Source organism: Giraffa tippelskirchi, chromosome 2 (assembly GCF_054371585.1).
Source record: "Giraffa tippelskirchi isolate mGirTip1 chromosome 2, T2T-mGirTip1v1.2.pri, whole genome shotgun sequence".
Classification (NCBI taxonomy): domain Eukaryota; kingdom Metazoa; phylum Chordata; class Mammalia; order Artiodactyla; family Giraffidae; genus Giraffa; species Giraffa tippelskirchi.
In genome coordinates, this window is record NC_137276.1 from 34,945,519 (window position 1) to 34,971,980 (window position 26,462).

The window sequence follows — 26,462 nt, forward strand, 5'->3', positions numbered from 1 at the left end:
CGCTGAAGAATTGATGCTTTTGAACTGTGCTGTTGGAGAAGACTCTTGAGAGTCCCTTGGACTGCAAGAAGATCAAACCAGTCCATCCTAAAAGAGATCAGTCCTGGGTGTTCTTTGGAAGGACTGATGTTGAAGCTGAAACTCCAATACTTTGGCCACCTCATGCGAAGAGTTGACTCATTGGAAAAGACCCTAATGCTGGGAAGGATTGGGGGCAGGAGGAGAAGGGGACGACAGAGGATGAGAGGGTTGGATGGCATCACCGACTCAATGGACATGGGTTTGGGTAGACTCCGAGAGTTAGTGATGGACAGGGAGGCCTGGCGTGCTGCGATTCATGGGGTTGCAAAGAGTCGGACATGACTGAGCGACTGAACTGAACTGAACTTAGACAGACACATTTCAATCAAGATGAGGTTTTTAAAAATCAGTTTATATATAAGAAAAAAAGGAAAGAACAGTCTTCAAGAAAGCAAACTGTGTTCTTAAAAATATGGAATGTTTCCTGGATGTGCATACCATCATTGTGCAGGGCCATGCTAATGTTCTCTGTATCATTCCAGTGTTAGTATATGTGCTGCCAAACTGAGCATGTGGAGTTCTGTATCCTCCAGCAGGTGAGGAGAGAGGGAGAGAGGGAGAGAGTGCACAAGGGGAGGATCCCATGGGAAGGTTCTTACGGTCAAGGCCTGGATATAGAATGTATCACTTCTGCCCGCGTTCTGTCCACCAGAACTCAGTCAGATGGCCCTACCTAAACTGCAAGGGAGGCTGGGAAATGTCCACTAGGCATACAATCAAGAGGAAAAGGAAACAAGCCTTGGTGAAGACATAGCCTCTTCTGTAACAATTCACTGCTCCCATTTTACAGATGAAACTGAGTTTTGGACAAGTGAAGTAACTTGCCTAACAGCACATAGCAAGTGAGTGGTAGAACCCGGATAAGTTCTTGGTATGATACATTCTTGGTAGATCCCAAGAACATGACTGCTGCTCTGCAAGACCACAGAAGTGGTGGTGATAAATTTTGATTTCTTGCCCCAAGTCTAAAATGTGGTACAAATGGCATCTTTCCAGGGTATCTTTATATCCCAAAGAAAGAATGTCTATTTTTAAAAATGTTGACTCCTCTGTATTCCCCTGTGTTCATCAATTTTAGATCAACCCAAAATGGCCTTGCCTTTCTATGACATCCCCAGCACCCTGCTCCTGAATAAATTCCATGGAAATTTCTTAGCTGAATGAAGTTTGCTTCATGAAATGTCCAGCTGAATGATGGTTGCTTGAGGCCAAGATTACCCAGTACCTCACTGAGGAGAAGGCCCAGGCTGGTGCTGTGCTAATGGGCAGCAATGTGAGGGGTTGATACCTAGGCAGCCCCCTCATTGGGGAATCATCATGTATGTTAGACTCACAGATTTCATGGCTGGCTGCTGGACTGGTGTCCACCATGAGGAGCCACTAGAGGAAAATGATGACAGAATGAGAAATAATACTTTGAATGCCAGGCCAAGTATGGCATCTTTGTCAAGCCATTCATTGTGACAGAAGGAGACTTCCCTGTGGAGAACTATGGGTTGGATAAGATGTGATGCCCAAGAAAGGACACACCCCTGCCCCAGGTTCTGACCCATCCATCAGCCCCTCCCTATGTGTACCCATAACCCTCTTCCCTGACCCCATTTTTATTTTATTCACCTTTCCCTTGCCATTGTTTTTTGAGACCTGTGCATTCAACATGCCAGAAACCTGGGGACAGAAACCTAGTCTGTCTTTAGTGATACTATTTGTTTTCCTAGTATGTCCATCTCCACTTCCTCCTCCCCATCCGTGGGGTTCTGTTCAAGTGCTATCTCCTTGAACTCAAGCTTGGAGGTTTTAGACTCTCCAGGGAGAAGAGACTCAGGAAAGGGTTCTGGAAAAAGTATAAAGCTGATGCTGGTCCTGCTGATCCAATCACCAGGTACTGTGGACATGCCACAGGGACAAGGTTGCTCTGTGTGTATGAGTATGTGTAAACTGAAAGCTGTGTACCACATGCGTGCTGTAAGACCAGAAGCCCAGGTCTGTTTGGCACAGAGGTTGCAACATTGGGCATGGACCCAGAGAAAGGCACCATCTCTCGACCCTCCCTAAGCATCTCTTAGGGATGTCAGTAATTGTTTTGGTGTTGTAGCAATATCCAAAATGAACAGATGCTCGCTCTAGACAACTGACCTTTACTTCCTTTGCATTAATGTAAAGCGGGGCAGACAGCAGAGCCCCTTGGTACACTGACCCGACTTTCTGGTTTCTTCTTCTGTCAGGCAACATTAACTAATTAACACTTAATAGGTTAAGCACTTTGGACTCTGTTCTCCTGGAGCTCTTGTTCTTCTTATTCTGGTCTCAGAATCTCTCCTTTGTGGGTATCTGGCTGTGTTAGAGGGAATTCAAAAGTAGTTTAACATTTCCCCCTGAACAGAACAGCAGAAATCAGTACGGAAAGAAGGAAATTGCTACTTTGAAACCTACAAATGGAAGGATTGCTGTCTTTGTTTCACATCTATTTTCCACACATGAGAAGCAGTCAGCTTCACTGATTATGTACTGTTGAGGATGACCTTTCCATTTTTCTGTCTTGGAATCCTGTAATTTAACGTGAAGCATCTATTGGTGGGCTGATAGTCCAAAGACTTCTCAGGATAATGTGCTTGATTTTCCCCCTTGAAATCAATTCATGTTTATTGAGTGTCTTTTATGAAAGTGGCATGGAACAAGGTGCTTCACATGCATTATCTCATTTAGTCTCATGTAAGCCTCTCAGTTGCCTCTGATGTAGCATCATTAGCCAGCGTTTTCAGACAAGATAAAAGGGAACAAGGAAATGTTCGCTTAGGGCTCTGAAAGTGCTAAATCACTTCCAGGGGATGAATACACTTACTGTCTAGTTTCTATTTGATGGATTTCAATAAATTTTTTTAATATTAATACCTACTTCACATTTGCATAACCCTTTCAACTTTTCAAAGCACTGTCTCCTCGTTCACATGTCATCTGATGCTCACGCTACCCTGTGCTGATAATGGTCGAGAACTATTTGATGGCATCTTTTTCTTTTTAGCCTAAATCTCTGCAGAGCAGCTTGCTTTGGTTGCCATAGCTAAGATTCAGGATGAAACCAATAGAAATCTTGCTTTCAGAAATCGAATCCACATTTTCATTTACAGGGTCTCCCTGGGAGGGTGTGATCGGTACAACAACGCACATTGGTCCTCACCTACCAGAGCCGATTGCACTGGTTACACCTGCCCCCTAGGTTTTAGAAATTTAAGTGTCTTTACTACCCTGTCCTTGGGATCTTCCTTTCAGTTTGCCCCAGTTAATGACAGCCAAAAAGAAAGAAAGAAAGAAAAATAAGAAGGAAAAAAGAGGTTTGTGTGCTTGTGCAATGAGGTGCATTTATTCTCAAAAAATCCAGAATCCAGCCTAAATGAAGCAGGGAGGGGGTGACAGCAGATGAAGCATAAAGCAGGTGCTTACTTAATTGCTGCAGCTGGTGCCAAGTATTTGGCATAATTTTTCTCCTCTTTTCCAATTATTGGCACTGGTGCTTACTTTACTTTTTGCTGAAGCATCTGAAAAGAGTCTAAGAACTGCTCTGCCTCGCTTACTTGTACAGGCAGTTTTCTGACAAATATTGTAAGTGAACACAATCCTGAGGTGTTTTTGTTTGTTTTGTTTTTGCCTCAAAATGACTTGTGGATTATGGAAAGAGAGATTGGGCAAGTTAATATGTTATTTGATTCTGCCCAAATTGCCATGGGTTGAATTTTTAATTTGTTTCCCAAGACTTGACTCAAACTTTCAGACTCATCTGTGTGATTTAGATTTCAGAATTGTAGGTCTGAGCCCATAGCTTCCTCAGGTGTTTTCTTTTAAAAAGTGGGTTGTTAAATTCACCAGTTGAGGTGGCACATCCCTTTTACTATTGGACTTTTCTTCTTTAGGTGATGAAGGGAAATATTGTGAAAATATTAGATGCAAGTTATTCGATGCCCTGTCATTCCACAAATGTTTATGAAAGGGCCTCCCTGGAGACTGAGTGGGAAAGAATCCACTTGCCAATGTAAGAGACATGGATTTGATCCCTGGTCCAGGAAGATCCCACGTGCAACTACGACTGTGCGCCACAACTACTGAGCCTGTGCCCTAGAGCCCTTGAGCCACAACTACTGAGCCCACATGCTGCAAGTACTGAAGCCTGCAAGCCCTAGAGCCTGTGTTCTGCAGTAAATGAAGCCACCTCAATGAGAAGCCCATGCACCGAAACTAGAGTAGAAACAAGTCGCCACAACTTGAGAAAAGCTCTCACAGCAACAAAGACCAAGCACAACCAAACTAAATAATAAATTAGAAAAAATGTTTATGAAGAGTGAACACTGTGTCAGAACCTTATGAAGAACAAACAATTGTTGCCCCAAACAATGCCGAGAACCATGAGGCATGCAGAGATAAATACTCTAAGGTCTTTGCCTTTCAGCAGTTTTGGTCCCTAAGAAAAGTGAGACAAGAACAAGGAGCAACACAATGCAGCCCTGAAGGGGGGAACAGCAATACGATTAAGAAAAGCACATGGATCTATCACTTCTGATGGCAGATATAGCATAAAGGAAAAAGGTCTTCATTCCCGCGCCTTAAGGTAATTTAACTTAGTGGATATGGTTCGATTACTGTATTTAAGGTGATGTTTGATTTCTATGCATTTACCTGACCTTTACCCTTTATCTCCTTCTATTGACTCTAATCTGTGTGTGAATATATATATATATATATAATTGTATATATACATGGCTTCCCAAGTGGTGCTAGTAGTCAAGAACCTACCTGCAAATGCAAGAGATATAAGAGACACAATTTCAACCCCTGGGTTGGGAAGATCCCCTGGAGGTGAGCATGGCGACCCACTCCAATATTCTTGCCTGGAGAATTCCATGGACAGAGATGCCTGGCAGGCTACAGTCCAGGTGTCGCAAAGAGTCGATTGCGACTACAGCCTTTTAGTGCACAAAATAGCAGTGGATTAAGAGATAACTTGGGGGCTTCCCAGGTGGCACTAGTGATAAGGAACCTGCCTGTCAATGCAGGACATGCAGGAAACACGGATTCGATCCCTGGGTCAGTAAGATCCCCTGGAGGAGGGCATGGTAACCTACTCAAGTATTCTTGCCTGGAGAATCCCACGGACGGAGGAGCCTGGCGGGCTACAGTTTATAGGGTCGCAAAGAGTCGGACATGACTAAAGTGACTTAGCATGCACACAGACACATGTATGTGTGTGTATATATACAGAAAGATATATAGTACAGTTCTGAACTGAAATTTTTTTTAATTTTTGGAACTTTATTTCAAATTGCATTTCAGGAAATAGGAATGAAAGAGGAGAGAAAAGTTGTAGTTCAGAAAGGGCATCAGGACACCTGGATTCTGGTCTTGTTTCCACCTGGCTCACCTGTGTTCCCAGGTCCCTGGGGGCTTAGCCTGGGTGACCCCCAAGGTCCCTTTCAGTCTAAATGGTCTACATGTGATGGCTCCCACCCCGTGCTGATGGGAGCGAAGGATACTGGAGGCCTGAAGGTGTATCAGAGGTGCTGGAATTGAGACAGAAAGAGTGGTATTTGGGTGAGACACCTCGGCCTCTCAGCTTCCTATTTAAATGCCACATCATTTGTGGAAAGCTGTTAAATTCAGAGCCACTTACTGTTTACAGGGGACTTGATTCCTTTTAGTTCCCAATGGGTATAGCACTGGCCCTGAAGAGTGTAGAGCATGGCTGAGCAAAAACATGTCTAAAAGACCAACACGCTGGCCAAAGTCTGTGCTGAGTGAGGTCCATAGATAAGCCTTAAAGACAATGAAGTGAGTTCTGAGGAACAGACAGAAGGAAATTGGGGAAAGTGTGGCATGGGGGACAGCACATCTCTCCGTGGTTCTCTTCTGTCTCATTTCACAGCCAGGAATCGGGCCCAGGCCCTAATCAGCCCCACGCGCAGAGGTTGCTGCCGGCCCCCCAACAACCCTCTTCCTTCAGTCTCTTCCTGTCCAGTTCACACATCACTGTCCACCCTCAAACACTCCAGTCACCCTGTGTGGTGATTTATTACGAGTCCCTGTTACCTGTAGCATCTCATCTCAGCCTGGGGTTCTGGGTCCTTCATCCAGGAAGCATGGTATTAAAACAGGTGACCTCGCCTTAGCCTTGGCCTTTGCAGCATTAAAGCTGTGTGATTATTGTTGTTGTTTAATCTCTAAGTTGTGTCCAACTCTTTCGTGACCCTATAGACTACAGCCCACCAGGCTCCTCTGTCCATGGGATTTCCCAGGCAAGAATACTGGAGTGGGTTGCCATTTCCTTCTGCAGGGGATCTTCCTGACCCAGGGATTGAACTTGCATCTCCTGCATTGGCAGGCGAATTCTTTACCACTGAGCCACCAGGGAAGCCCTGGCTTTTCACAAAATGTTAAACTTCCCTTGCCTTTATTTTCCTTATCTCTAAGATGACTGGGGACTGAGGTCTCCAACTGTAAATGATCTCTTGGAACTGCTGATCTAACATGACGGCCCTGGTCTCACACTACCTTGGAGTGCCCAGATTCTAATATGTTGGCCCACAGTCCTAGGGGCATCTATAATCTTGGCAGGTCTTGGGTCCCAAGTTTTGGTTTGGGAGATGTCATCGTGCTGGTTTTCAAGGCCATCTTCTGGTATTCTCCATAGCCTTTCTCTGCTCCAAACAAGTCTGTGGTCTCAGGAGCTCTGAATAAGCCTAAATACTTCCATCCTGTCTGTTCTAGCTCTGTGCCACTGCCACCGCCAGAAAGCTGCTCGTGGTCCCCTACACTACCCCACAGCAGTCAATGTCCAGATTAAAGCCCAGCTAATCCAGACACCTCTCACTGGGTACCTACATCTAACAACAGCCCCTCCTTTCCATGAGGGCAAGTCTAATAGCCACAGCCGTGGCCTCAGTGGCCTTTGGTAATCTGTGGATTTAAAACTTCCCGTCACTCCCCCAAGAGTGCCTTTTTTCAAACATAATTGTCATCGTGCAGCCATTCAGCATTGTATCATAGATCTTTTCTCTCATTGTCTCATAGTCTTCACAAGGTATTAATGAATGCCTTGGGACTCTGTTAACTTTTCCCCTGTTATTGTTGGGCAATTAAATGCTTAGTCTTTCAATATCATAAATATCTCAGTGTGTGCGTTCGTGTGTGCTTCAGTCATGCCCAAATCTTTGCAACCCTGTAGCCTGCCAGGCTTCTCTGTCCATACATCCTGCTTTTTGAATACTTTGCATTATTTTCCTAGTCCACTCAGATGCATTGTTATTGTAAAACATAAACTTCTTTGTGGCGTCTTGTAGTTTGGCAGTCCTTGTGTGTATGTCTGACTCTTGTGCATTCACCTACATCAGGTGTCCCAGACCTCCTTCTCTGTGCCTTCAGCCTCCACTTACTCCGCCCAACCCTCACCCGGCCCCCCCCATCCTTACCGCTCAGCAAGTGGTCTTGCCTAAGGCACTACGTAGTTCTGTCTCAGACATCTCTGCCTTTTCAGCTATTCACCGATTCAGTGGTTCTCAAACTCCAGGTGCACTGAATTGCCTAGAAGACTAACAAAGACACAGATTGCTGCCCCCTCCCTGAGTTTCTGACACAGTAGGTCTGTGTGGAGTGGAGACGGAAAGTTCCATTTCTAATAAACTGTGGTGGTCCTGATGCTGCTGGACCACGGTCCACATTCAGTAAACTCCAGCTTGGATTCTTTCCTCATATTTCAGGGGAAATGGGTTAGCTTCTCTAACTTGTATTCCCTGCCTCCTCACCCCTGCCCCCCCCAACTACCTGCCCTCTGAACCATCTTCCCATCTTCTCCCGGACTAGCTCCTAGTCTCAATCTCTTTTCTTCTAGTGCTTTTAATCTGCACCATTGAAACTTCCCTTACTCCATCCTTTAAGAACCCTCCCATCACTGCTATTTTAGTAATACCTTTCTCTTACCATTACCCAGTTCTAACTAGCAACCCCAATGTCTTTCTCCCTGTTGCAAATTTTTCCTGAGCTTAAACTTGATCTTCATTCATTGCTTCTACTTCTTATCCATGTATTTCCTTCCTAATTCCCAGAAATTTCCCAAGCTGCTCTACAGAAGCTATCTGGAAATTTTAAAATTGCCCTTCTTCCCAAATCAAGTGACCTTTCTTTATTAAGTAATAATAGCAGTTAACGTTCATTGACTTCCACCTGTGTTCCAGGCGTTGTCCTAAGCACTGCATATATATATATACATATATATATATATACACACATATGTATATACAGGTATATAATCTCACGTGAAGATTATCCTTATATCAATTCTATGTAGAAGGTATTATTAGAGGTTTTAAAAAGTTACGGCTCATAGAAGTTAAATAATTTGCCCAACAGTTTAAGTGAAAGAACCAGAATCAGATCCAGCTCTAATTCCACATCCCACATGCTTACACACGACCCTGGAAAATACGTCAGAATCTCTGAGCACCTAAAAAAATGACAATTACTAGCTCCAGTGACAGAGGTTCCAAACCAGGTATGGCTGCGGCCTAGGAATCTGAATTTGTAATAACACCCCCACCCCACCCCACATGGTTCTGAGGTGGGTGTTCCCAGTGAGATAAATTTTGAGATGCAGTCCCTCTGTATTGACATAATTGGCCACTTCCTTTCTTTAAACACTTCCCTCAGTTGCTATGATACAACATTTTTCTCTGGCTCTGTGGGCTCTTGAGTCTGCCTTTCGTCTCTCCTGCTTCCTCTCCTGCCCAGATCAATGCCCCAACTCCGCCCTCCGCCTTCTCCTCCCTCTCCTGACTGTCCCTGTGAGCCCGTCCACTCGCAGCACTCAACTCAGGCAGATGGTTCCCAGCCTTGCCCTTCTCGTGCCAGCATCCTGGTGAGAGTCAGAGAGCAGCAGGACATGATTTTGGAACATGATGAACTGTTGCACAGACCGTGGACAAACTGGTGAGGCAGGTGACACTGACTATGGTGCCGCATCGCCCCACATCACCCTTGGTCTTTCCTCTTGCCTCGAGGATCCCTATCCTTTATAGCTTTCTAATCAAGCCAGTTCAGCAAAAGAGCTGATTATTTTACACAGTTACACTAATGTTTAAATTCTCCCACTCATTTGCATTTTTAAAGCCTTTTTTTTCTCTTTTTGTTTAACTTGGGTTTAACTGTTGTTTGCATGTTGAAGACATTTCAAGCTTCACTTAGCAGATGGGGGGATTTAGACAGAAACTGAGACCTAAGAGGAAGGGAAGAGGGCCCCTTTTCTTTCCCTTGAAATTGTTTGAACCTGAGACTCAAAGGCAGCTGAAAACACCACTGGAATGGCAGACTTTGTCCTTTCTTGACTCCTGTGTACCTGGGCAGGTGAAAGTGAAAGTGAAAGTCACTCAGTTGTGTCTGACTCTTTGTGACCCCATGGACTATTCAGTCCATGGAATTCTCCAGGCCAGAATACTGGAGTGGGTAGCCTTTCCCTTCTCCAGGGGATCTTTCCAACCCAGGGATTGAACTCAGGTCTCCCACATTGCAGGTGGATTCTTCACCAGCAGAGCCACAAGGGAAGCCCAAGGGGTGAACAGTAATTGCAGCTGCTGCAGACCTGTCCCTAGAAGAGCAGAGGGTATTTGGCTGGCTTCCTGCCACGCTCCACACTCGGAATGGCTGACTTCTCTTCATCTTTCAAGTCTCAGCTTAAATGTTCTCTTCTGAGAAACTAGTCCTGACTCCCTCCTTACTTACATAGGCCCTTCTGGGTGATTCTCTGTGTTGGGAGCTGTTTCCCTTCATTGGACTTATCACAGTTTGTAATTATTGTACTTATTTATTTACTTGCTCTTCCTGTCCCCATTTGGACAGTAAACTTCAAGAGGATAGAGACCAGTTGGCCTTGTTCCTCACTATGCTTGTGGCATAATGCAGGCTCACAGTAAATATTCAGTGTTTGTAGCCAGAGTGGCTGGATACCACATGGCACTTAGTGATTAGTTCTTTACCTGAGCTAACTGCCCCCAGTAGCTATTCCAGTGCTGAAAGACTTGAGACAGTTGGAGAACAGCTGGTTCACCTCACCACTGGGATAACAATACGGGGTGGCCTGGAGGTGGCATTAGGAAAATTTATTAAAGACTTTGAAAAAGGCAAAATGAATTACTAGGTATCCTGTCTAGCACCCAATCAAGTTATGAGACTTTCGATATCTTTGAGCTATTTTATACAACTTTTAAAGTCATGTAAAACTGATAACAATACAAATGATTCCTACCAGTAGTGATGCAAATGAATTTTGTCTGGTGGAGGTACAATTGATTATTGCCCTGTGGATATTGATCAGGTTTGCATCCATGTGTAAATTTATATTAATTTTCCTGATTGCCTGTATATGTGTTGTTTGCATTCTCCTTTGATCTGGGGGGTAACATTTTGCTTATTGCTTCATGACTTAGGTAAGTAAAATCTCTGATGGGTGGTCATTTTATATTTGTACAAGAGTCATGATTTTAGCCTTTAAAAATATCTTTTTCAATTGAATTTTATGAAAAGCAAGAACTATCAGGCATCAAAAAATGCTGTCAAGAAAGTGAAAAACAACCTATATGATGGGAGAAAATATTTTCAAATCATTTATATGAAAAAAGATGAATATCTGTAATCTATAAAGAACTGAAACTCAACAATAACAACAACAACAACAAATCCAATTCAAAAATAAGACAATGGACTTGAATAGACGGTTTTCTAAAGAAGATATGGAGGAGGCAATGGCACCCCACTCCGGTACTCTTGCTTGGAGAATCCCAGGGACTGGGGAGCCTGGTGGGCTGCCGTCTATGGGGTCGCACAGAGTTGGACACAACTGAAGCGACTTAGCAGTAGCAGTAGCAGCAGTAAAGAAGATATAGAATTATGAATGCACATGAAATGATGCTCAATATTATTAGTCTTTAGGGACATCAAATCATAACTATAATGAGATACCACTTCACACCTACTAGGATGGCTATAAATAAAAAAGAAAAGAACAAAAGGGAGAAATAACAAGTGTTGGTGAGGATGTGGAGAAGGTAGGAATATTAAATGGTAGCTATTGTGGAAAACAGATGGTGATTTCTCAAAGATTAAACATAGAATTCCCATATGACCCAACAATTCTGCTCTTAGGTATATATCAAAAGAATTCAAACAGGGACTCAAACAAATATTTGTATACCAGTGTTTATAGCATTATTATTCACAATAGCCAAAAGGTAGAAACAACCCAAGTGTCTGTCAACAGATGAATGGATAAACACAATGTGATATAGATCGATAAATAATGATGAATATTATTAAGCCATTAAAAAGCTATAAACTGGGGCACATGAGCATGTAGATGGTCCTCTGAGCCATGGAAATGACTGATAGCATAAGGAGAAAAGAACACCCAGCCCCAACCCTGCAGAAAATCAGATCCTGAGAAGACATAGAGTGAGAAAGAAGGAAAACTGAGTGTGGTATCATGGAAATCAAGACAGATAGCAACCTTACTCCTGACGTCTAGCAGCTCACTGTCCAGTAACTTGGGGTCACTTCAGTGACTGCTTAATTCTTGTCCTGTGAGAGGACATCATCCACTAGATAGTACTTCTGTTCATAAACAGCATTTTCAACAACACACTTTATTGTCAAAAATTGTGCAAGATAACATAGGATGCATAATGACATGGTCAAACAAAAATAAATCTGGACTTAGTTGGGAGAAAATTTTATTCAAAAAAATTTTGCCAGGCTGGAAAGGGACTATTGTGATAGGGAAGGGCTTGGTCTTGTTTTAATAGAGGGGCGTGAATAGGGCTAGAAAGAAGCAAATGTGGGAAACTGGAGTGGAAGCGTGGCATGATCAGACACTAGATCAGAGAAAATTTTATGCTGAAGCCAGTCTGTTCTCTGCATGCTGCCTCAGACTGAGGGTGGGCCAAAGTTCAGGGGCTTGGAGGAAGGAAAGAAGCTGAACCAAAGTTTGGTTAATAAGCATCTTGATCCAATTGATCAGTGGGAACGAGCAGTTCAACTCATCATTTATGAGACAAAGAATGGGAATTTGGAGGGTCTGTGTGTACCTTTGTCATAGGTTAAACAGGGGGCATCTAAGCCTTATCTAAGTCATATGGGAAAAAGTGGTTCTTTGCAGCAAGCTGTTTTCCATATCACAAAAACTGGGGAATTCCTTTAATTGGCACTGTTTTCCAGGAGCAAAGAGCTCAAGCAAAATTCAGCATTGTCACTAAGCACTGGGATATGAGTTCCATGTGCCCAGTCTGGGTGACACCCAGGGCCTCTCAGTTGGTATACATGTTTCTGCCCGGGGATATATAGATCACCCCTTGGTGTGACTAGGCTGTAAGCCTCCTTTCCAAAATGTTCCAAAGTCTTTTGATTCCTTTCTTGAAGGAGTGTCCATGCATGACTTACCAGGAGCCTGTTTTATTACCAAGAGATTCATCCAAGACAGATTCAGAACCTCTGCTTCCAAACTACCACCTCCAAAATGCAGTCCTCAGGTCTATGGATTAGTCCTTGGAATCTGCATCCCATTGGCTGTATTCAGCTCACAGAAGTGCTTTGCCTGTTTTATTACCAAGAGATTCATCCAAGACAGATTCAGAACCTCTGCTTCCAAACTACCACCTCCAAAATGCAGTCCTCAGGTCTATGGATTAGTCCTTGGAATCTGCATCCCATTGGCTGTATTCAGCTCACAGAAGTGCTTTGGTCCAACGTGTGTTTGCTTTGATTTTTAAACATGAATTAGATGCCAGTGTTAAAACTCAGAATACTGAATCTAAAAATTCAGCTTGCTAACTTCTCTAGAAAAATGGATTGCTCTAGCAATTCTGGCCTACATTTCTATTTTATGCTTCCTATATTATTGAACAAAATTCCTGACAATAAAGTGTGCCATTGAGAAAGTTCTATTTATGTATCCCAGTATTACTTTGAGTGCTCTTGCTTTTTATATGGCCCAAGTAAGGAGAGGCATGAGCCCCCCATCTCCTGTTTACCACTGTTTCTCAGAACCTCTTTAGTCATTTAGGTTATCTCTCTATTTATAAGTATTTCCATTTCCTATAACCAATTATCACCTTCAGTATCACGACAGCTAAAAGTAAAAGGGGTTTTACTTTCAGTAAATATGTTAATTAAGGCGTTCTTTAGGAAAATTGCTTACTGTTTACATCCAGTTGCCTGACCACAACAGACGTACTTTCCTGGATGTTTCACTTGACTATACAACATGCTCTGTACACATTTAACTTGTGTTCATGAATTGTGAAATCACGTGATATGTATTCTTATGAAACCCTGTACATATGTACTTAAATATAACTTTCTCCTGGTAATCTGTCTCATCAATTTAATGTTTAGACCAGCCTGAAGAACTTACAAGGGTAGAGGTTTTCTTTCCCTCTCTATAGCCTCAGTGAGTAGGGGGATTATGTTTCCCATGATTGTAGGCCCAGTCAGCCCTTGAAGAAGGATCCAGAGTTACAGCAGCCATCAACTTTCATTATTATAATGAGTCTCCCCACTTTGCAATTTCCTGAATGAGACCTGAAATCTTGATACCAACAGATATTATATGACAAAACATAAATGCATCAGTTTTACAGTGACATTAATATTCCTGGTCTCTGCTTCTCATCTCATTGACTTGGTAAGTGTCTCCCTATCTCTTAATCAGAAGGCTCCTTATCCACCACTACCTCAGAGAGGGGTTTTATAGACATCCTGTCTCTGTTCTTGCCTCCTGGGAGCAGGCCTAAAAATGACAATCAATTCATTTGGCTAAGCGGTATGTTGCTGTCTCTCCACTCTGCTTCCCATTGTCCATCCAGCCACAATATTCGTGCTCCGGTTTCCTCTTCCAGGCACTTTCACAAGTGAGTGGCTGACCTTTGACTGTACTGCAAAAGATAAGTATTAAATTGGGTCTCAGTTCATGGGCTGAGCTGTACATCGGAGATTGCAGAGTTGCCTTCTGCCAGATCCTGGCTTATAAATGTACAGGAACTACAGCTGACTGTGCCAAGTGTTCAAGGCCTGGGCGCTCTCAGTCCTTTGGGTGCTGACTAGAGTCTTTCTCAGCACTTACAGAGCCCCCTGTCTGTCTCCATCTCTGTGCCTACAGGAAATTCATCTCTGACTACGCAAGCATTTATGTGGTATGAATGCTGAGACCCCAGGAAATCCCATCTATCTACTCCCCAGCCTGTTCTGCCATGCCTGAAATCACTTTAATTGCCAAAACTTCCACTGATCAATTAAAGTTTTACAAACCTCTAAGAACAGTTAAATTTTGTAAATATAAACTCTTTATTGAAGAGTAACATGCAAACATAAAAGTACACAAGTCATAGGTAGAAATGAACCACTCATGCAGTGAATGCCAGGGTCAAGAAACAGAATATTAATATTGCCATTTCCCCAAAGGTCCCCTCCCACTACTGCCTTGTTCCTGCTTCCAGTCACTTCCTGTATGCCTACCAGGGGAATCACTATCCTAACTTGGAACAGATAGATTACTTTTGGTCTTATTTTTTATATGAATAGGATTGTGTCATATGTATTCTTTCGCATACACAAAGCTTCTTTTGTTCAGCATCACATTGATGAGATTCATCTATGCTGCTGCATATAGTTGTCGTTTACTTGTTTTTATTGCTGTATAGTATTCCAAGGTGTGAATAAGTTGCAATTTATTTAATTATTCTAATCCTGCTGGCCATTTGCGTTGCTTACAGTTTTTTACTTATAAATAATGCTAATGCTTTCTAAGTCAGGTGCTTTGATGAATATATGTACACTTTTCTGTTGAAAGTACACTGAGGAGTGGAACATATGAGACATAGGACATATATATTTGGCATTAGTAGGTACTGTCAAACATATTTTCCAAGGTGATTGTACCAATTTACATTCCCACAACAGCATATAATTATTGCAATCATACCATATCTCCATCAGTACTAGATCTGTCTTCTCCAGTTAGTTATTCTCTTAGGTGTGTAATGGTGTGCGTTGTGTTCTTAATTTTCATTTCTCTGATAACTACTGAGAACGAGCACTTCATTTTATGTGCATTGGCAATTCAGACATCTTGAACTGTCTGTTCAAGCCTTTAGCTAGCTTTTCTATTGTTTTTTTCCCCTTATTTTTAAAGTTCTTCATATAATCTGACAGTTTGTCTACTGCAATATAGTCTCCCATTCTGTGACTTAACTTTTCACTTTCTAATAAAGTGTTTTAAATGAATAGAAGCCTGTACTTTATTTTTGTACTTTGTGGTTAGCCCTTTGTATATCTTATGTAAGAAAATTTATCCTGCCCTAAGGAAGAGATCCTGGAATATCATGAAGAGGTTTTCCTATGTTATTTTTGAAGGTGACTAATATGTGTGGTGTGAATCAAGTTAGGAATGAGGGGTTTTTTTTTTTACCATTATACTAAATTTGCTCAGAACTATTTACTAAGAAGTTCATACTTAAACCTATGCCATTAATAATGGTATTATATAAATGTGAATCTGTTTCTAGGCCATACTCAAGAAGCAGTTAATTGTTAAGTCACAAGAATTTCCTCAGGAACTTCCCTGGTGGTCCAGTGGTTAAGACTACATGCTTCCAATGCAGGGGTTGCGGATTTGATCACTAGCTTTCCTGATAGCTCAGCTGGTAAAGAATACAGCTGCAATGTGGGAGACTTGGGTTTGATCCCTGGGTTAGGAAGATCCCCTGGAGAAGGGAACGGCTATCCCTTCCAGTAGTCTGGCCTGGAGAATTCCATGGACTATATAGTCCATGGGGTTGCAAAGAGTCAGATACGACTGAGCGACTTTCACTTCACTTCAGGGAACTAGATCCCACAGGCAGCCAATAAGTTAAAAAAAAAAAATTTCCTCAATAAATGCTACTTTCCTCAAGTAAAGCATTTATTATATTCTTAATATGAAGTATGCATCATTCTAGGCATTTTAGCTTCATTATTTTGTTTTAAACCTCATAACCCACTATGAGATAGATAGTACTATTATTTCCATTTTATAGGTGAGGAAATTAAGACTTAATTAAAAACTTGCCCAAGATCTCCTGGGCCTCCCTGGTGGACCAGTGGTAAAAGAATCCGCCTGCCAATGCAGGAGATGCATATTTGATCCTTGTGTCAGGAAGATCCCCTGGAGAAGGAAATGGCAACCCACTCCAGTATTCTTGCCTGGGAAATCCCATGAACATAGGAGCCTGGAGGGCTACAGTCCATGTGGTCACAAAAGAGTTGGACACGACTGAACAACTAAACAACAGCAACAACCAAGATTTCCTAGCTAGTAAGTGACAGAAACCTGACTTGATTGTGAGTCTGGCTGACTTTGAAGTGGAGTTCTTTACTATACTTTCTCAAAGCAACATTCCCCCCATCCCACCCCGCCATCAGGCATTGGGGGTGGCAGGGAATAAGGGTGTGTGTAGGGGAGAAGGGTGATGGAGTGGAGTGGGGACCAACTTCCCTCACCCCTACCACATACCTATTGTAGTAGTTTTTGCTTTGAGTTATACAACATTGGTGTCCATATAAATTTTCATATTCATTAAAACAGCACATTTTATAGATTGGAAACCATAGGTTCATGCTATTTACCAAGCACTTCATATTGATAGACTCTTTTGTTGTTATTTTTCTATATATTCTTTCTTTGTTACTAGTCATCCTTGGAGAGTAAGGAGTGAATTTTACATATTTGTAACCCTGATGACTAGGACAGTGCTCTGTCCAAAGCAGACACCTGATAAATATTTGTTGTTTTTTTAGTTTTTGAGTTGTAACTGCTAACTTGAGATTTTCTGATCAAGTAGGTTGTCTCTCCTGTATTAATTGGTTTTAGTTCAGATCATGTGATCTATCCCTAACATACATTTTCTATTTTCTCTCTTTCAATAACTGCTGTCTCAAACAGAGAAATGCAAATCTTTGGCTGAATGATCTGGTAACAACAGATCTGAAATTCTTCAAATGTTAGAACCAGAAGCTATTTCTTATACAATCAGCGAGTTAAAAAAGAGAGAGAGACAGACAGAATTTTATAGAGAGAGAGGCACAGAGAGAAAACCACGTCCTGTAGACAAATAAGTATTTCCAGGTTCTAACCCCTCACCAGGGGGTTGCTTCTATTTCTTAGGTGCAAAATGGGGCTAATAATTCTGCATGCAGCACAGGTTGTTGTAAGAGTAAAATGAAGCAACTGACAAAAATATACTAAGAATGGTAGAAAATGCTATTAAAGATCAAATATTGGTAGAAAGTAAATTGAATACCAGGTGGTGCTAGTGGTAAAAAACCTACCTGCCACTGCAGGAGACATAAGAAATGTGGGTTCCATCCCTGGGTCCAGAAGATCTCCTGGAGGAGGGCATGCAACCCACTCCAGTATTCTTGCCTGTAGAAGCCCATGGACAGAGGAGCCTTGGGGCTACAGTCCATAGGGTTGCACAAAGTCTGACACGACTGAAGCAACTTAGCAAGCACACACAGGTGTGTTTGGTTTTATCAATAATAAATAAAAGAACTGAATAGATATTTCAGATATTTACTAAAAAAGGAACTTCTTGACAAAATAATTCAGTATAGCTTAATGTTAAATTGTGAAGCTTCCTACTGCTTTAAATATTTTTAAATTTATTTTTAATTGGAGGATAATTGTTTTACATCGTTCTATTGGTTTCTGCTGTACTGCTTTAAAATTTTTAATAAACGTTTTATTGAAGTTTAATCCGATTGCATTTTGAAATTGAATTTACAATAATTTAACTTACAGATTTTTTAAGATCACAGTCATTGCATTGTGTAAAGCAGGATGAATCTGTAACTTACTGTCAGGGATAGAAGATGTGGCTTGAATGGATAAATATTGTTATCTACCATTTAGTTCAAAAGATGTAAAGTGGTGAGTGTTATGTGCTAAGGTTTTTGCTATAATGACCCCCCTCGTGAAAGTCAGTGGCATGCCAGTTCAGTTTTCAACAAATATCTAATTAACGCGTGTAATTTCCAAGGAACTGTGTTGGGTACCGAGGAGGAAGCAAAGATGAACAGCATGAGCCGGAGCGGGGATAAGACACGAACCCAGTAACTAAGCCGCAAAACAGAAAAAATGGGGCATAATTTAGAAAAGTAAAACACAGGGAAAACCCGGCAGAGCTTAAAGTATTTGCCGTCTGCATTTTTTCTTTTCTTTCTTTTTAAAGTAACTATTTAGATCCCTTTTCACCTGTGCCAAGTCACTTGTCTGCAGAGAATTCGCGACCCTGTGAAATCGGCCCTACCCACTCTTCCTTCTTCCTCTCCTGACATATTCGATGAGCTCCTCTGCCACCAGCTCTACATTTGGAATGGCATCTACTCTGTGGGTGGTGAAGCGATGAAAAGCTATTTTTGTTCTAATTATGAGAACTGTTTTATGAGGTATGGGGGAGAGAAGGCAGATCCGAGACTGAGACGCTCAGCGAGGATGCTGAGAGGAGGCGTTACTAAGGTTACTAGAAAGAGGACGGCTGATATGCAAGAAGAGTTTTTTCCTACAACGAAACAATTTTTCAAACGAGGGGCGTGGGCTTAGTATGAGCAGTGCCACGCGATATCAGATGCTGGGCTCCCGAGAGAGAAATGAAAGGAGGCCCAGGAGAAAAAAACCGAATTCTGCGACTTTGGGGAAGCCGGAAGCCTCTGCTTTCACTCCCGGCACTGTTCTTCCACTGCCTTTGTTTCCCGGGGCTGTTCTAGCTGTAGCACAAGGTCTGCGCGCCCGGGGACGGTGTCATTTAAGTGAAACACGCAGCCGAGCCGAACCGGAAGCAGCGACCAGTCGGGATCCGTAGGGAGAGGCGGGGAGCAGCGGCGGCGGCGGTGGCGCTAACTGTGGTGACTGTTGTGGAGAGGCTTCACGGCAGGGGCGACGCGGCTAGTGCTGCAGCGGCTCGCTCAGGCCGTGGGTTGTCGCTGCAGACGTGGGCAAAAGAGGGAACGACGACTCAGCGAGGGCACTTGGCAGAGCAGGGAGGAGGGGAAGGGGTGTGTGAGGCGGGCCTTGAGAGTATTTGGGGTCGGGGAGAAGGACCTCGAAACTTGTTCCTCATATGCTACTAGATGATTGTTTTTTTTCTTTAGAGGCAGATTTTGGAGACACCCCGCGTCTCCCTTCTCGAATTTCTGTCGGTCCTTGTCAGTTGACTCGTAGCCTAAAGTGAGTGAGCTTTTTAATGCAGTCAGTAAATTCATATGGGTGTGCGATGGATGAGAATAAAAGACGAGACGGGGTGCAAGGGTAGGAGAGTGTGGGAACAAGGTGATGACGATAATAGTAATTAACATTAATAGGGCTTTACTGTACCTGACACTGTTCTAAAACTCGTTATATATGGTAGCTCATTTATTGACTAGCCCTGTGAGACTGGTACTTTTACTAGCCTCACTTTATAGAGGAGGAAACAGTCTCCCAGAGGTTAAGGAGCATGCCCAAAGAAAGATATGAAAAGTGCAGAGCCAGGATTTGCGTTCTGGCATGCTGACCCTAGAACTTATCTCTAAGCTCCCAACAATATTTCTCCCCCATCAGGATGTGAAGAAAGTGAGGACATAAGGAGTGAGTAGCTGGTATGGTTTGAATCTATGTGATAAAACAGCTGAAGCAAGTAGTTTACCTGATAAAAGGTGTGTGAGATCCAGATGTGTCTTACATGTAAGCAAGAGTAAGGTGGAAACTGCCCTAAACCATCTCAACCTTGGCTAGGGCCTTCCTCTCTAGAATTCTGTGAGACAGGGAAGAGAAATATACACCCATACATGTAAGTTTGACAATGGAATAATAAAGCTCACACTCAAAGGATTTAAAGATTGTTTGATGCAGCCACCTTATTTAGCAGATGAAGCCTAAAGAGATGAAGTAATTTATGCAAGGAAGCCAGGACTAGAAACATATTTTTTGTCTTGGATCTAGTGCATTGAAGTTTAGGAAGTTCTTTTCTTTTTCTACTGTACTTGCTGTAGTGAATATTAGAATTTTAAAAATTTGACATATCATTTGATCTGGACTGGTTCCTCATATCTGTATGAATTGCTATTTATGACAAATAGTCAAATAATCCGTTCCTCCCCTGTTAATTTATGTTCCAAATGCAATGTAATGCTGAAACCAGGAGCTGCTTCTAACATATCTGAGTGACAATTAAGATCTTTTAGTATTCCTAAGAATTTTTATTCAAAAATGAATAGAAACAAGAGAAAGTTGTCTAGAGCAAAGGACAAGGTGGTTTACCATGAAGAAGCTAGGTTTAAAAGAAAAAGGAACTCATGAAAGAGGTTGGGGAATTTTTTTATCAATTGCTCATGTACTGTTCGCAAATCCAGTAAGTCTAACGGAATGTAGTAATCAAAAATGTTAGCATATTCCAGACAGCCAGTTTGTAATAGTTGAGATCATACGCTTGAGAATCAAGTAGATCACCTTAGCCATGCCATATATTTGCTCTGTATAATTGATTTGCTTAACTTTGTCCTTGATTTCTTCATCTATAAAATGGAGGTTATAGTTCCTAACTTGGAGAAATAGAAGCAGTGTTTGTAAAGAAACTAGTATAATGTCTGGAACAAAGTTGATAAATGCACAGCAACTGTTACTCTGAATCAACCAGAAGTAATGCATTGCTGAACCTTGTATGTAGTGACATGGCAACTTCTAGACCTGGTTTTAAATGAAAAGGTCAAAGAGTAGCTTCCCTTGTTGGTATTAAGGTGAAAAATATTGATTCATTTTCTGAAGGGTAAGTCTGTTATTTCAAAGTGAATGAGAGTTTTAGATGGCTAGATAGCCCCTGATATACCTACCACAATCCTTTAAAACTATTGTGGCTTTTAAGGATAACTTATATTTGAACTTTTCTGTTTCCAAAACTATGGATAACTTAGGTGCTAAGTAACTGACTGTACTTCTTTATAGATGCATGGTCACGGAGGCTATGACTCTGATTTTAGTGATGATGAACACTACGGAGAATCTAGCAAAAGGAAAAAAAGGTAAGTAATTTTTTATTGATCTATATTGCCAATCCTTTCTAGATTGAGATGAGATACAAATAAATAATATTTAAAGTTTTTGGATTGTGTTTACATGTGAAGACAACAATGCTCTCTACTGAATGAATTTTTGTTCATCAAACTATAAAGAATTGACTCCAAAATTTGAGAACAGTTGTGTGAAAGATAAAATAATATTTATGTTGTGATGGAAAGGGAATATTTATGTTGTGGAAAGGGAAACAAAGGAAATCAATTAAAGCTTTTAAATTTCTCTGTTGCATGTATTTTTCATTCATCTGTCAAGGCCTCTATTTGTGACAGTCATAGCCAAGAAGGTGCTTGGTTGGTGGTCCCTTTTTTAGTCTTTGACTTCAAAATGAGGTTAGTGTGGAGGATGAGACTGTGATGCGGTGCTGGAGGATGAGACTGTGATGCGTTCTGTGAATGAGCAGACTAAGTGGCCAGAAGAAGGAGTGCATGGAAGGAGTGCATGGAAGTTTTTATTGAATGAAAGGGATAAAAACTGGTAGCAGATAAAGCCTGAGCCTTAAAAGGAGGCCATGTCTTGGTGGAGTAGCTGTGTTTAGGGGCGTTGTGTTCAGCTTTCAGTGCTTAATGGATAAAAATTTTATCCATTAACTTAGGAGTGGTTGACTGATTCATGTTAACCAAACTTAACAAAAATTGGTTTATTATTTCACACTCAAGCAATATATTAAACAACCAGTTGGGACTGGACACTTTTGTCGGGTACTCAGTCTTCATGGATAACCAAAAGAATAGAAATAATTATGTAATAAACTATATTTTTATGTAATGAAAATGCTTTGCATTTTCAAAATTTTTCATTGAGAAATATTATTTTGTTAGAATAGAATTTGAGCAAATTAATTGGATAGTTTTGTGTACTCTAGGATTATACCTGTTTATCTAACTAGGGCTGAACAACTATAGTGTATATCATCTATAATCAGCCCTTCTTTTTTCGTGTTATCAATTATTGAAAGCTTTTTTATCTCTACTTTGCAAACAAGGAAATTGTGGCACACAAAGATTTAAGTAACTTAAGATAGTAAATGACAGAGCCAAAATTTGAACCAAGGGCCCTAGATGGTCTGGCACCAGCGCACGTGCATTTGTTAGTCTCATCTTCTCCATTTTATAGGTATTAACTATTTAAGTTAAGATATTAAACTGTTGAACGAGACGTAAAATGTCTCATTATAGATCAATGAATCTTTAATAAGAGTTGAATTCTTTAAAACATGTTCCAATTAGGAAAATAATAAACAGGAAACACCCTTTGCAAAGAACGAGCTCTTCTAATAATTTTTCTTCTTAACAAACCAGAACAGTTGAAGATGATTTACTACTCAAAAAGCCATTTCAGAAAGAAAAACATGGAAAGGTGGTTCATAAACAAGTTGCAGCAGAATTGCTGGATAGGTATGATACTTCAAATTAAATTACTTTTTTTCCTTTGTTTAAGATGTTGGTTGTTTGATTATATTAATTAAATACAGACATTTGAATTTGTTTAAAATTTTTCTTAACAGGGAAGAAGCAAGAAATAGAAGGTTTCATCTCATAGCTATGGATGCTGTATCCTTTTTATATTCCTAGATTTTATGACTAATACCGTTTTTAAAGTCTGCTGCTTTCTAGGTGGCTCAGATGGTAAAGAATCTGCCTGCAATATAGGAGAGACCTGGGTTCAATCCCTGGGTCAGGAAGATCCTCTGGAGAAGGAAATGGCTGCCTACTCCAGTGTTCTTGCCTGGAGAATCTCTTGGACAGAGAAGCCTAGCGGGCTACAGCCCACAGGGTTGCAAAGAGTTGGACATGGTTGAGCTACTAATACTTTACTTATTTCATAAAATCTTGTGAAGTTAGACATAAATTTTATAAGTGTTTATTGATATGGAATTTTGCCTTTTATACTTTTGAGTACAGTTCTCTTTTTACTAATATGTAAGAAAGATTTAGAAACAAAAGATAATAAAACATATTACTAATTTCCTATAAATAGGTTTACAAAGTCCGTGAATTTGCATATATTTTTCCAACCTGTTTTTGCCAAGCTGTTGATGTTTCTCTTTTTTATACTATTATCTTTAGTCTCATCTTAACTCTTACTGTTTTCTGACCTTGTTCTTATCTCTTTAAGTTCTTATAAAACTGATATTTAATAATCTGTGAACTGTCTCAGTCCTATTGTGGCTTCAAGTTTCATGCATAAGTTAGGGCTGTCTTTAAGCTATACCTTGTTTCCCTGTTACAACCATGTCTTAGTCTTAACTTTTTGGTAAGACTGTGGGCTTAATTACACTAGCTGCTACCACTAGACATCCATATTACCGTTGGAAGTATTGGAGAATGAAAATATTTTGGGGTATTTATAACTATGGTCAGGATAGAGAGAAGGAGACAGTGGCAATTAGATATACTTGCTATTCTGTAGATACCAGTTTCACTTTATTTTTCCTGATTGTTTAAGTTATAGAAGTTCTTGTCACCAATTTATTTATTCCACTTATCTCCTAACCCAGTAAGTTAGCTTTCCCATGGATGTCATCTGCCCCTTGTTCCTTTAACTTTCAACATCTGCTGTGCCTTCTATTACACACCATTCAATTGGAGGTGTTGGGGCATCTAGTTACTGTCTGGTGGGGTGAAAGTCCAGATCCCCTTTTCTAGAGTAGGTGGAGGTCAAGGTCATACATTTTCTGAAATGTTTGGGTAGAGCAGAGTAGTTATTGCCTACAAATTATCTTGTTAGGCTGCCTCTCTCCTGGTTATTTTGTTAGAGGGAACAGCCTTTTGTTGGGGGAATTTTTTTTTGGTATTTACATGTTGCCAGCTTCTTTGCCTCCAAGTCTAGGATTTACTAAGCAAAAAGAAAACCTGGGGAACTCACTACCATGTCATACCATGAATCCTGAGGTTCTTAGCTGGTCTGCCTTCTCTTTACCTTTCAGAGTCTTCTTATGTTTGTTTTATATGTAATTTCCAAGGTATTTAGTTCTCAGTGAAAGAAATAGGGAGAAGTGCAATTGACTCTTGAACAACACAGGGTTTGAACTGTGTGGGTCCACTTATATAAGGATTTTTGTTTTACTATGTTACTTGTGTAAGTAAGGGTATTTATTTTACTGTGATACTAACGATCTGCACTTAGTTGAATCTGCAAATGCAGAAGGCTAACTGTACGTTATATGCAGATATCGGACCTAGCAGAGGTGGGTACCTCTATCCATCCTGTTTAAGGGTTAACTATACATCTTTGCTCCATCTTCCTGGAAGCAAAGTCCCACCTACCACCTGTTCTTGTAAATTAAAGTTTTATTGGAACACAGCTATGTTCATTCACTTAGATGTTATCTGTGCTTACTTTCATTCTAAAATGGTGGAGCTGAGTAGTTTTGACAGAGACTATATGGCCTGCATATTTTACTATTTACAGAAAATGTTTGCTGACCCAAGTCCTGAATGATTTAGTGACTCGCCAGTGTCACATGACCAGTTATTGATAAACTGAGAACTAGAACCCAGATCTCTGGGTATCTGGTTTTTCTTTTTTTCTTTTCTGAAATGTTAATTGCTTTGTTGCCCGTTTTGGAATTATGTTTTGATTCGCTATTCTATTAGAACATATTGTGATCAATTAAATCACTGTTTATCTTTAGTATAATAGGATGTGAAAGTGAAAATGTTAGTCACTCAGTCACTCACTCACCCTATTCTTTTGTAACCCCATGGACTGTAGACTGCCAGGACTGTGTGTCCATGGAATTTCCCAGACAAGAGTACTGGAATGAGTTGCCATTTCTTTCTCCAGGGGATCTTCCTGATCCAGGGATGGAACCCACGTCTCCTGCAATACAGGTGGATTCTTTACTGATGAGCTACTAGGGAAGGAGACATAATAGGATGTAGTCACAGACAATATTATGTCAGTTCTGTCATGTGTGTGTTCAGCTCTAGAGAGAATACCATTGAGCTTTTTAAAACAAGAAGTAAAATGTTCATCTATCTTGTTATATTGCGTTGAAAATAAACATGACTGTATCTTATTGAATATTAAAAGAGAGCATAAAAAATAACACCTAATTTCTTATATTATTTTTGAAAGCCTCAGGACTTAATATTATAAAAGTTACATCTTCTATTTTGGAGTCTTTATTGTTACCACAACGGCTAAATTATATTTTATAATAATGGAAGTTAAATTCTACTCCTTGCCTTTAACTTTAGAAACTATAATTTATTTTTCATATCATGATGATTAAAATGAATGGTGGTGTGAGGCTGTATGCAGTTCAGCAATAGAATAGGAAACTGTCCTTTTCCCCAGAGAGTTATTGCCTGAAAACGTTCAAAGCGATATAGAGTATTCAATATAAAGTGAAAGTCCCTCTACTTTAGTGTTCACTCTTAACAGTTTAATATTTACCCTTTTAGATTTTTTTATTTATAACCATCTATAGTATTTGCATATTTTTAAAAAATTAAGTGGACTCATGCTTTTCCCCCTACTCACTAATACGTCATTGACACAGAACTACTCTTGAGCAAATAAAATCCTTAATTTTTTGCATTTCAGTATCAAAGGCATACAAAGTTTGTAAATGACTATATCTTATATTATGGTGGCAAAAAAGACGACTTCAGACGATTGGGGTAAGTGTCATGAAGTGTATTTTACAATGGGAGATGGGTATGAAGACTCAACAGCTATTGTGTCATCTCATTTTCTCCTGCTTTCCATTCTGGTTTTGTTGTTATATCATCAGTGGAGAGGCCATACATAGCTTCTAGCCAACCAACTCATTGAGAACTAATTTCTCTTGCAACAGGCCTTGGGCCAGGTCTGACCTGTTGAGCTAGATCTGATCAGGCAATAACAGCATATATGAGGAATACTCATGTGCCTGATTTTACAGTGGTTTTTGTTTTCCACAAAGATTTTTGAAATAATGAACTTTTTAAACCTCAGGTTTGGATTGCTTTTTAAAAGGTAAGGCAAACAAGAGACCTTACTCTGATATTTTCTATACATGGAATTCCTTCTTATATCTGAGACTCTTCTATCAGAGCCTCTTGGTTTTGTGTGGATTTTACTCTCTTGGTTTAACGATTTTCTGAGTTGGTAGAGCCCTAAAAAACTCCATACCAGCTCATCTATCCCAAACTTTTCTCTCAATTTAGGCTATGTTCTCCAACAGTCCCTTTTTCTACCCTAAACTGCTGTCATCTTAAAAAAC

At 40.7% G+C, this 26,462-nt stretch overlaps 1 protein-coding gene and 1 non-coding gene across 8 annotated transcripts in view; one reads left to right on the forward strand and one right to left on the reverse strand.

Annotated features, from left to right (window-relative positions):
* Positions 1 to 487: 487 nt before the first annotated feature.
* Positions 488 to 593, reverse strand: LOC145539994 (U6 spliceosomal RNA). The gene has a single exon (XR_014078131.1). It is a non-coding gene; the product is annotated as a U6 spliceosomal RNA (small nuclear RNA).
* Positions 594 to 18,986: 18,393 nt separating this feature from the next.
* The window catches only part of LOC145531435 (protein FRA10AC1), a 36,209-nt gene continuing 28,733 nt past the window's right edge, over positions 18,987 to 26,462 (forward strand). The window contains exons 1-7 of one of the 7 annotated variants that reach the window (XM_081553990.1): positions 18,987 to 19,194; positions 19,291 to 19,366; positions 21,119 to 21,195; positions 21,503 to 21,579; positions 22,549 to 22,644; positions 22,755 to 22,800; positions 25,802 to 25,878. In XM_081553990.1, coding sequence (XP_081410116.1) covers positions 21,575 to 21,579; positions 22,549 to 22,644; positions 22,755 to 22,800; positions 25,802 to 25,878 — 224 coding nt within the window. In that variant the 5' untranslated portion in view covers positions 18,987 to 19,194; positions 19,291 to 19,366; positions 21,119 to 21,195; positions 21,503 to 21,574. Of the gene's footprint in view, positions 19,367 to 21,118; positions 21,196 to 21,502; positions 21,580 to 22,548; positions 22,645 to 22,754; positions 22,801 to 25,801; positions 25,879 to 26,462 lie in introns of all 7 variants that reach the window. The other 6 variants (XM_081553981.1, XM_081553978.1, XM_081553967.1 and 3 more) reach the window with 6 other exon arrangements.